Here is an 11,669-nt window from a genome sequence, read left to right as displayed (position 1 = left end):
TGATCATAATTTTGCCTGGTTTTGGATACATGACAAATCGAATCATTTATAAAGACAAAGATAGGAAAAAATCTACAAAGATGTTACTAAACACCAGTTAAAACTAGAGTATGGGAGCAAAAATGGCAGCTTGTGATTTTATTTAAGCTTTAAGAAAGCTTTATGAAGTTGCAGGAAAGAGACTGAAGCCTTAGTTCTTTCACAGTAATTTATAAACATGTTCATCTTTATTTGCCTGAGATAGTGGAACTCTGTGAGTGCAAAAGAAGTTTCCGGGGCTAAAGTATTTAAGATAAGCTCTGTGAAACAGATTTCTGCGTTTATCATTAAAGCCAGAGGAAATTTGTAAGAAATATATAGTTTTTGCTATTTTTTTTTTATTTGCTTGTTTTTTTTTTTTTTTTTTATTATTTTTTAATGTTCCGCAAGGGTATAATTAACCCATTTTGCCCTTGACTACATTCTTTACTTCTTTGTAGAATCATAGAATGGGTGGGGTTGGAAGGGACCTTAAATAAATACTACTATGTTAAATCTCGCTATCAGATTTTGGACAAGCAACACCAGGGTGCAGCCCCTGGTATTTTTCCTGGGGTTCCCTCTCTCTCCCTCAGAGAGAAGCACCTCTCCAGAGCCCCCTTCGCAGCAAAGGCTGCAGCAAGCCTGCTCTGGGGAGGCTGCATCTTGAGTACTGTTTTCAGTTTTGGGCCTGTCACTACAGGAAGGACATCGAGGTGTTCGAGGGTGTCCAGAGAAGGGCTATGAAGCTGGTGAAGGGCCTGGAACACAAGTCCTGTGAGGAGTGGCTGAGGGCACTGGGGTTGTTTGGTCTTGGAGAAGAGGAGGCTCAGGGGCGACCTTATTGCTCTCTACAGCTACCTGAAAGGAAGGTGTGGGGAGCTGGGGGTCAGCCTCTTCTCACAGGTAACTAGCGATAGGACTAGAGGGAATGGCCTCAAGTTGCATAAGGTGAGGTTCAGGTTGGAAATGAGGAGACATTTCTTCTCAGTAAGTGTGGTCAGGCATTAGAACAGGTTGCCAAGGAGGTGGTGGAGTCACCATCCCCGAGGGTGTTCAAGGAAAGGTTGGACGCGGTGCTTAGGGACATGGTTTAGTGGGTGACATTGGTAGTAGGGGGATGGTTGGACCAGGTGAACTTGGAGGTCTTTTCCAACCCTAACGATTCTGTGAAGGAGCTAAACTCCGCCCGCTCCGCGGAGCGGCCGGGCTCCAGCGGTTTGGGCTCCACCAGCCACCGTCGTCGCTCGGGTGCTGGGCGGGGCCCGGGTGAACATGGCCGCCGCCGCCGCTGCTGGCGGAGAAGGGGCGCGGAGGGCGGCGGGGATGGCGGCCGGGAGCGGGGCGGAGGAGGGCGGCGGGGAGGAGGAGAACGTGCTGTACGACCTGCTGCTCAACGCCGAGTGGCCTCCCGAAACGGAGGTGCAGGTGAGGTGGCCGCCGTGCGGCTGGGGGAGAGAAACCGGCCACGTCAGCGGGTGTGAGGAGGAGGAGGAGGAAGGCGGCCGGGCGGGCGGGCGGGCGCAGTAACGGGGCGAGCCCCCAGCTCCTGCCCCGTGCCCCGTAACGCTGCCCTGCCCGGCTTTCCGTGGCGCTTCGTTCCTGCTCTCCTCCTGCCATCCCCAGAAGCAGCTGTGCTGACAGCTGTGGAAGCAGTGCGGGTGGAAGTGGGACCGTTGTTAAGGTCGCCTGGCACGAGGCAAATCGGTTCCCTGTCCGGATTTGCAGGACAGAAGGGTTATGTCTGGGTTTTCAGTGATAAGTGAAGAGGGAGGTTTGCATCACTTTGTGTCTACAAGGCACGCAAATAAATGTCAAAGATTGAAAAATGGAAAACCATTATAAGTTTTAGTGGTGTGTTTCTTATTTTTTCTCCATGGATCATTGGAAAAGCTGAGATGTCCATTCATCTTCGTTGTTTTTTCTGTCGTGGGTTGACCTGAGCTGGATGCCACGTGCCCATCACACTGCTCCTTCTCCTCTGCAAGATATGGGGGAGACACTACAATGTCAAATTAATAAGTTGACATAGGGGCAGGGATCTCTCTGACTAGTTGTCTCAGTGGGCAAAACAGATTTGCCTTGGGTAAAACTAGATTAATTCATTCACAATGGATAACGGAGTAGGATGGAGAGAACTAAAAGCATTGTACTTCCACCCTCCTTCTCCCCAGCGTGAGCTTCAGTCTTAGCTCTTCTAGTTCTTTCCTCTGTCCCATGCAGGGCAGGGGAATGGGGACTGCAGTCAGTTTGTAATGCTTTGTCTGCAGCTCTGCTGCTCCTTCCTTCTCACACCCTTCCCCAGTGTAATGTGGCATTTCTCCCATGGGATGCAGTCCTTCATGAACTGCTCCAGCATGCCTCCTTTCCATAGGGTGCAGTCCTTCAGGATCAAACTGTTCTGACGTGGCTCCTTTCCACAGGCAGCAGTTCCTGCCAGGAGCCTGTGTGGGCTCTGCATGGGCCGCAGCCTCCTCCAGGCCACATCCACCTGCTCCACAGGGGCTCCTCCGCGGGCTGCAGCGTGGAGATCTGCTCCATGTGGGACCCATGGGCTGCAAGGAGACAGCCTGCTCCACCAGGGGCCTTTCCACATGCTGCAGGGGAACTGCTGCTGTGTGCCTGGAGCACCTCTTGCCCTCCTTCTGCACTGACCTTGGGGTTTGCAGGGCTGCTTCTCTCACACTTTGTCATCTGTCATTCTCTCAGCTTCAGTTGCACAGCATTTTATTATTATTATTATTTTTTTTTTTCCCCTTTCTTTAGTCTGCTTTCCGAGAGGCCCAACCAGCATTGCTCACTGGCTCGACTCTGGCCAACAGCAGGTCCCTTTTGTAGCTGGCTGCAGCTGGCTCTGATCTGACGTGGGGCAGCTGCTGGGCTCTGCTCACGGAGGTCACCCCTGCAGCCTCCCCCATCGCCAAAACCTTGCCATGTAAATCCAATATAAACTTGCTGAGCTAGACTGTATCATACTCAACTGTTGTCTGATTTGGCCATATAAGTTAAAAGCAATGTGTTTTTTTCATTTTCTTGTATTAGACTTTCAAGTCCAGTGCAGATGTTAATGCATTTACCACAAAAAATATATTATCAAAGTATTTTAACAAGGTCTTATGTTTAATGGGAACCTCTGAACAGAGGAGATATAAAAACATTGCAGGTATTGACTGTATTTCTTCATAGCAAGTTACAATCTTCCACATACATACTTATATGAGGGAACAAACTTTTTTTTGTGATGTTACAGTCTTATGGAGTAATATGTCATTCTTTAGGTGATTGTGACTTGGACTTCATAACGTTTGTTTCTTTAATCAAGGCTTATTCATGTCGCTCAGAAAAAAAGTCACAAAAAGATCCCTGCTGTATTTCTTGTAGAACTGTTTGGTTAGGAATGAGTGAAGGAAAGTAGAAAGGGAAAGGAAATTGAAAGCTGCATTGGGAAATCAAATTAGATTTATTTCTATGCAGTCATCTGGGATCCAAAGCAAGGCCTTAAACCAAACTTTTCTCTATTGATTTTGCTTTATTTTTCTGTTACCTCCTTTGGGGTGATTCATTTCTGATTGCAGAAATTCTGAGCTCTTCTAACTGTAATTACACCCACTGGAAGATTGATCCTGTGATGAAAGTGTAAAGTTCTGTTTAATACAGCAATAGATCTTGCATGGATTTTTTTTTTTTTTGTAAGTTGGAACCCCAAATTAGTTTTAATTTTAGTTCTTGTTGTTATTCTCATTTATCTGCATTGCATTTCCTGAGAAGTTTTCTGGGGGAAATTAACACTCATTTGTAAAGAATGAGTGCAAGAAACTGACAATGCCCACAAAGAGACTGATATGGAAATTGAGCAACCTATAATCAGTGCGATGATATGATTGTGTATAACATGTTTCCTGGGAATCCAGAAATACCTAACAAGAATGAAAGGAATTATTGAGTAATTCATCACTGAAAACTGAATGAGACAGTGGTTCTGTGGGGGAGCTTGCAGCAGAGGACTCAAAGAATCATTTGAACCATGGAAGTACAGGTAGATGATTTTTAAAGTAAACATGTTCTGTCTGTCTTCTTGGCTATATCACTTGATTCTGTGTTTTGGTGACAATGAGGGAAAAAAAAGTATGTTTTGGCATTCTTTAAAATTCTTTATTTTTTTTCCTTAAACTCAGGATGCTTACAACAAAATCTGAACCGAAGTAGATACCTTGTCAATAAGGAAGCTACTTGGATTTTATTTCTGGAATTCTCTAGGAAAGGCAAACTTGTTCTCCCAGGCAGGAATGAATTAAAAAATAAATACATTTGACAGGGGAATGCATTTACAGATCTGGTAGCCGTTATTGTATCTGGGGTGATTGGACTTACTGCAAAATGTAAAATTCCAGTCTTCAGAGAGTAAGAGTAAATCAGGTTTGTGAAGGGTTAAGGTGTGTGGAATAATAATGCAGTTTAGTCTCAGGAGTGAGCACTAAGAATACTCGGGAGGAAAAAAAATTGGAGAGTATAGTAATATACATGTATATATAGCAATATCACAGAATCACAGAATTTCTAGGTTGGAAAAGACCTCTAGATCATCGAGTCCAACCCCTGACCTAACACTAACAAGTCTTCCACTAAACCTCTAAGCTCTAACTCACTAAGTTAAGTCACTCTAAACCTCACTAAGCTCTACATCTAAACCTCCAGGAATGGTGACTCCACCACTTCCCTGGGCAGCCCGTTCCAATGCCTCACAACCCTTTCAGTAACGAAGTTCTTCCTAACATCCAACCTAAAACTCCCCTGGCTCAACTTAAGCCCATTCCCCCTCGTCCTGCCACCAGGCACGTGGGAGAACAGACCAACCCCCACCTCGCTACAGCCTCCTTTGAGATACCTGTAGAGAGCGATAAGGTCGCCCCTGGAGAAAACTCCAGGCTGAACAAGCCCAGCTCTCTCAGCCACTCCTCATAGGACTTGTTCTCCAGACCCCTCACCAGCTTTGTTGCCCTTCTCTGGACCCACTCAAGCACCTCGATGTCCTTCTTGTAGCGAGGGGCCCAAAACTGAACACAGTACTCGAGGTGCGGCCTCACCAGAGCCGAGTACAGGGGGACGATCACTTCCCTAGCCCTGCTGGCCACACTGTTTCTTATACAAGCCAGGATGCTGTTGGCCTTCTTGGCCACCTGAGCACACTGCTGGCTCATATTCAGCCGACTATCAACCAATACTCCAAGGTCCTTCTGTGCCAGGCAGTTTTCCAACCACTCCTCTCCCATTCTGTAGTTCTGCTTGGGTTTATTGCTCCCCAGGTGCAGGACCTGGCACTTGGCCTTGTTGAACTTCATACAGTTAATTATACAATATGTATAAGCAATATTTGGAAATGTTTTTCAAAAAAGCTTTTCTTAATCAAAAAACCTTATCAGGCCCTGGTTTTTAAATTCCTTAGGAACAATTGCAATACCCCAAGGTACTATGATAGTTGTGACAAATAATTTGTAGTCTCACTTCTTTTACTTTAATGTATTGTTATTTACTGTTTGATCAACCTGAATTTTGGACAGTATCTATTAGTACATGTGTGTTGACTTCTCATATGCTGTGAGAAAGTGGCCTGATTATTTCAAACACTGTTTCTGGATTGCAAACTTTGCATAGAAAACTGCTGGTATTTACTTTAGTATTTTAAATTCTAGAGCCCAAATATATTTTTATAATTATAAATTTATTTTTATATTTTTAAACATGCAAACACTCCCGAATTTTCATGTTAGTGTGTCCTTCAGTGCTTGCTGCCCTGTAACTTGGAATAAGAGGTCTGAGTATCTTAGCTAATGATATGCTCTATGCATTATATATTGAAGGGAAGAGGTAATTCATTCATTATCTACTTTAGTGCTCAGTTTGTGATGCTCTAATATTTTGAGTAGGAAAGTTTATTTTGTGCGTGATGTCTTCCTTATTTATTATCTTCTTTGTGTAATCTTTTTTTCCTAACTTCTTGCAGGCTTCTAAAAACTTTGCCTGTTTTATAGCTAGGAATATACATACTATGTTTTGTGTTTCATTTTTCTGTTTGAAGAGAGCTTTTATTTACGCAGTAGTTTGGTCCTCCCCCATATGAAAGTAGAGCAAGAGTGCTGGAAAGGCTGTACAAGGCTGTAGAGTAGATGCAGTCAATTGGATGGCTGTGGTAACCAGTACAAATTGGCGTAAGTTTTCCTTCAGTGGTCTCTTTTTTTTAAAAAATATGTTTTTCTGGAACTTTCATAAGCAGTCTTTATGTAGCTTAGCAGTTATATATTGGGATAGTATGTTGAACACCAATTGCTTTGACCTTTTTCTGGGGATTACAGTTCAATCTGGTATTCATTTGGCATAGAAAGAATGATTTGTAATACCTTACAGGAGGCAATGTCTTCTCTCTCTTTTTTTTTTTTTTTTTTACCACCCATAGACGAAAGCAAAGTTGAATCGATAGATAATTTGTAGTAAATTTTGTTTATTACAGGTTGGCACTTGCTGAATTTACTTGGTACTATAGCCTGCTTTAGCTTATGTGGCTAAATAACTCACTAAATAAAGTAGCAAGTAATTGAAAATATGTAAGGAACTTCTGGCTAGCAAGCAGCTTACATTCAATCAGTGAATGCTGATTGGATACAGTATGGATGCTATACTTAAGTTAAAATGTGTATCATAGTGTTTGACCGTTATTGTTGTAATTGCAGCCAAGAGGCAACAGAAAACATGGTGCATCGTTTATCATCACTAGAGCAATTACAGGTAAATATGACTTGTTTTTATGCTCAGGACTCATAAGAATCATGTGTAGATTGTTTGTAAAATTTACAGTTTCTGCTCTTTAGGGTGGCTAGTGTAATGGAAATAGAGCAGAAGATGTGTTTTTTGGAAAGATGCTTTCTGATTATCCCTATTACTGTGTTATTTGTATTTCATTTTTGTGGGCTCTCTTGCCTCTTTTAGGTTATTGGGACAAAATAATAAAACATCTAAAAAGTTTGGAAGTCCTGTTGTATTTTGCAAAATGTGTTTTTCTGTGTATCAGTTCTTACAATTGGGCTATTTGCTATTTCGACAATTCTCTGAGGAAGCTTTATGATATTATGATCATTGCCAATTCAGCTCTTGGTTTATGCTTAGCTGAGTTGTGCTTTCCTTAGGCATTTCTCTTAGAAAAAATCAATACTCATCTCTGATTTTTTTTTTAGATTTGACATTTGCATTTACTTTAATATAAGGATTCATTGACCAAGTGTAGAGGCTTTTTCCCTGTGCAACATTTTGTTTCGTGAGAACTTCTAAAATTCTATGTAAAGCTGAATTCTATGTATAGCTGAAGAGTGTTTTAAAATAGCTAGAGATTTAATTTTTGCTTGCTTATTAATTTTTGTAGGTCCTGCATTGTTTCTGCTTCGATATATCTGTTACAGGTAGGTTTGAAAATAATGTTTAATCTTTTTATTTGGTAATATTTTGATACCTTTTTTGGATATAAAGTTATTGTTAATGACAGTAAAACTGAACACTGCTTAGAACACTGTCTTTTCATCAACTGAGGCTGAAACCACTTGAGTTGCAGCTGAAGCCTATCTAGAAGAAATAAGTAGTGTATGCTAGTTTAACTTTTTGGTTTTATAAGAAGATTAAGTAAACTAGCAGTTGGAACATCCTATTTCTCAAAACATTTGTTTTTCCTCTCCACTCCCAGTTGAGATACTGCAAGTGAAGCTGTTTTCTTTTAAGCCTCAACGACAGGTATGATGGCATGGCAGGGTTTGCTTCTATTGAGGTTATAATTTGTACTATTATTATTTTTTTAACAATTCAAGCTGTTGTATAAAATGCTGTGTAAGTAATTGTGATTCAGAAAAATGATCCCTGAAACATACTGGATAAATACTGTGTTCCTGGAGAATTTCATCTCTATGATTATACCACTCTGTTGATGCCCTTTGTGTGTTTGAAGATATCAGTTCTCCCTTTTTAGAGGTATTCTGTTATTTTTAGGGTATGAAAATGGACTATGGTGTTGCTCACTGTGAAACAGTACTCTAGTTTAGGCCAGCAGTCGTTGCTGTTTTCCCTATTTCACAGAATCACAGAATTTCTAGGTTGGAAGAGACCTCAAGATCATCAAGTCCAACCTCTGCCCTAACGCTAACAGTCCCCACTAAACCATATCCCTAAGCTCTACATCTAAACGTCTTTTGAAGACTTCCAGGGATGGTGACTCCACCACTTCCCTGGGCAGCCTGTTCCAATGAATTGGAATTTCTGGTGTTCTACTTTATTTTGTGCCTCTTTTGTGTGTGTTTATGGGCTCCATGCCATCATACAAGCCTGGTTTTAAGGATTCAGTTGCAAACAGAATGAACTTACTTAATTTTCTATATACTGGTAGTCATACTGACGGTCTGTTTTCTAGCATTTAAAATTGATTCTAGCTGCCATTTTCATATATTTATAAAATATGGTCAGGAAGAAAGGAGAAAAAAAAAACAACACAGATGAATATCAAACTCAGACCAGGTTCCTTACGGTCCAGCTAGGTATTGAAAATGTTAAAGGATGGAGATCCCAGAGCTTCTGGACAACTTCTTCCAGAGCACATCTGTATTTATGGTGAAGAATCCTTTTCCTTATGTCAGCTTGGAATCTCCTCTGTTTTAAACTCATCATCATTTCTTGTGCTCCTGCCATGCACCTCAGTGGCTCTCCTTGGAACCTTGTAGGTTCCAGAGGGCTTTGGTTAGCTTTGTCTGAAGCCTTCACTTCTCCAGGCTACACTTCCCTCACCCTGTCCTTGTAGGGCAAGTGCTCCAGTCCCTGGACCATCTTGGTAGCACACTGGTATATTGGTGTCCTTGCAGTAGGGTACCCCAAACTGACTGCTGACCAGAGTCTGAAGAATGATGAGTAAATAATCAGTTCCCTTAAAATGTGGCTATGATTCTGTTAATTCAAATGAGGATGCTTTTAACCTTTGCTATTAGCAGGGTGCATTACTGATTCACATTTAGTTGCTAAAACTTCCCAGGTGATTGGCTGTCTTAAAGCTAAGTCACCTGGCGTGTATATCTCAGGTACTGATAGGTGTATGTTCTGATTTGGGCTAATATATATATATTTTTTTTTTCAGCCCTGCAAAGTTTTCTCTGCCAAATGGACTGGTTCGTCTAGTTAATAAGCAGATAAACTGGCAGCTAGTACTTGCAAGGTAACCAGCTTATGTATTTATATGCTTTCAGTATTTGGTAATAGCGAATGTATTAATACTCTCTGCCCTGCCCACACTGATAGCAATGTTGAATTAATAATGTGCTAAAGTAATGTTACTCTTCTTGGTCAAGAGAACTACAGGAGGCATTCAGAGGTAGCTTTGGGAAAGAAAGGTCAGTCTTCAGGGGCTTCCACAGCATTTCCCTTTTAAGGCATCTTTCATGCATGTCTGTATGTACTTTTAGCATTTTAGCAAAAGTAGCTTGCAGTGTAATCCTTCTGCTGGGATTGTATTCAGAACTTGAGTTTGATCAGCTAAAGACCTGTAACTTACAGGATATGTAGTATAAATTGTTTATTTTAAAATTTGTGGAAAGTGATGTATACCCTCATGCTGTCTGCTCTTGTTTTTTGAGGAAAGAAATAAGAATTCCAAGGCTAGAGACAGCTGTTCCAAAGTAATTTTAGCAGCATCATTGAAACCACTGGCTTTCAAAAGTAAGCATAAACATGTACAGAAACAATAAACTAAAATATTCCATACTACTTTCATATCACTAAATATGATCAGTGGCTTATCAAGAGTTCTGTAAAGAAAGAGATGGTGATTCTGTGAGGGTAGTGGTGATCCTTTTGATGTGTGACATGCCAGCTGCAATGTTGTATGTTAAGTACAAAGATGGGAGGCCTGCTGCTAAGGAGATGACCTGACTTACTGAAGTATGATGGCTCTGTATTCCAGATAAAGTGATACATAGTCTTGCTGGTATAAACCTATCCATAAACAACATCTGATTTTGACTTCCCCAGCAGTACGATTTTTAGACACTGCTTCTGTTTTCTTAGTGCTGCTGTTAAAGAATGTGACAGATATGTTTTGGTGACATGAGGGGACTTCTATTAAAACTTCTATTAACACTTTTTTTGTATAAAAATTGATATTTTATCTTTCATAACAAATTGGGACATTTATATTTAACCATGCAGAAAAGTGCATGGAGCTCTGATCCATATTCTGAAAGGACTGGATGAAGAACTGAATGCCTTTGTTTTCCTTTTTCAGCAATGGTAAACTGTTGGCAGTTGTGCAAGACCAATGTATAGAAATCAGGTAACTTATGATTATGTGTTGGTTCATAACCACAGTTGTAGAGTTATGAGAGAGTGTTTCTAGTGACTTGTTAACCATAGTTTTAAATGCTTTTTTATTATTTGAAAATGCTAGATATATTCTGAAATTAATCTATGGGATAATCTTAAAATGTGTTATCTCTTAGAAAGCAAAAACCTTCTATTTCTTCTTAGGTCTTTCCCACTCACAATTTTAAAAACAATTCATACCCAAACAACAATTATAAATGCTATGGATAAATGTATATAAATACTTACCTGTATTTCCCTCCATGTTGGATGTGTTTATGTGTGTGTTTTTTTTCCATTTTTTTTAAGATGTGAAAGAAAAGCAAGGTCGTTCAAACTACTAAACTCCAATTCACGGTCTTTGTAACCTTTGCCTTTCCATTCCCCCTTAAAGTGAGAAGAAGTGAGACAAGGAGCTAGTATTACACTTCTCTGTAGAATAGCTGGCATGTATAGTACTTCACCTTATTTTACAAGTGATATGAATTGCCATAAAGACTCGCATTTTCCTTTTTCCTTCTGTTCTCTAACAACAAGCTTTCCTTTGCCAGTTCAAGAACACATTTAGCAGTAGAACAGATCTTGATTGAGTATGTTTACTTGCTTCACAAAAATCCATTTGCTAGAAGGTCAGACCTTCCATTTATATGTAAAAGAAGCAAGTGTATGAAAATTGTTCAATCACAAGTGATGCGAACACCATAAATGTCAGCTTATAAACTATAGAATAAATCTTGTGTTTCAACTGTATTAATGTAACTATATTCTTACATTGTTTCTAAATTGTAACTTAGAGAATACTGACTAGTTTAAGGAAAAAAAAACTTACACAGCATTTCAGCACTTCAGCATGAATTTTGAACAACATTACTGCTAAATAGGGGATATTATTTTTCATGGGTTATATGGAGGGTTTCTAAAATACTATTGTTACCGAGACGAGATGCCTAAGGGTGAAGGCTGATATCTGTCTTTTTGAACAAGTAGTCAAATACATTCAGGCTTTTGGATTGTGCGCTTAAAGTATTTTTATAGCTCTTAGTTTATTCTGGAAAATTGAATAAGTGAATGTGTGTGTGTAGTCTAAATCCATGTATCTTACTCTGCAGGTCTGCAAAAGATGACTTTGGATCCATAGTTGGAAAATGCCAAGGTAATATGGCAACCTTTATAAAGTTTATGCAGTTGATGTGGTTGTTGTTATTTATTCATGTGTTGCTAAGTGCTGGTACTGGTTTATTAACTTCTTAAAAGTATTGTGAGTAGTCTTAATA

At 40.4% G+C, this 11,669-nt stretch overlaps 1 protein-coding gene across 1 annotated transcript in view; it reads left to right on the top strand.

Moving 5' to 3' along the window:
* Positions 1 to 1,293: 1,293 nt before the first annotated feature.
* The window catches only part of NBAS (NBAS subunit of NRZ tethering complex), a gene marked incomplete at its 5' end in the record, with an annotated part of 190,198 nt that continues 179,822 nt past the window's right edge, over positions 1,294 to 11,669 (top strand). Inside the window, 6 exons of the mRNA XM_084283852.1 lie at positions 1,294 to 1,446; positions 6,744 to 6,798; positions 7,430 to 7,466; positions 9,176 to 9,253; positions 10,319 to 10,366; positions 11,505 to 11,548. Coding sequence (XP_084139978.1) covers positions 1,294 to 1,446; positions 6,744 to 6,798; positions 7,430 to 7,466; positions 9,176 to 9,253; positions 10,319 to 10,366; positions 11,505 to 11,548 — 415 coding nt within the window. The remainder of the gene's footprint in view (positions 1,447 to 6,743; positions 6,799 to 7,429; positions 7,467 to 9,175; positions 9,254 to 10,318; positions 10,367 to 11,504; positions 11,549 to 11,669) is intronic.

This window comes from Netta rufina, assembly GCF_964035555.1.
Source record: "Netta rufina genome assembly, chromosome: 3".
In the NCBI taxonomy this organism is placed as follows: domain Eukaryota; kingdom Metazoa; phylum Chordata; class Aves; order Anseriformes; family Anatidae; genus Netta; species Netta rufina.
This window is presented reverse-complemented; position numbering and strand designations above follow the sequence as displayed.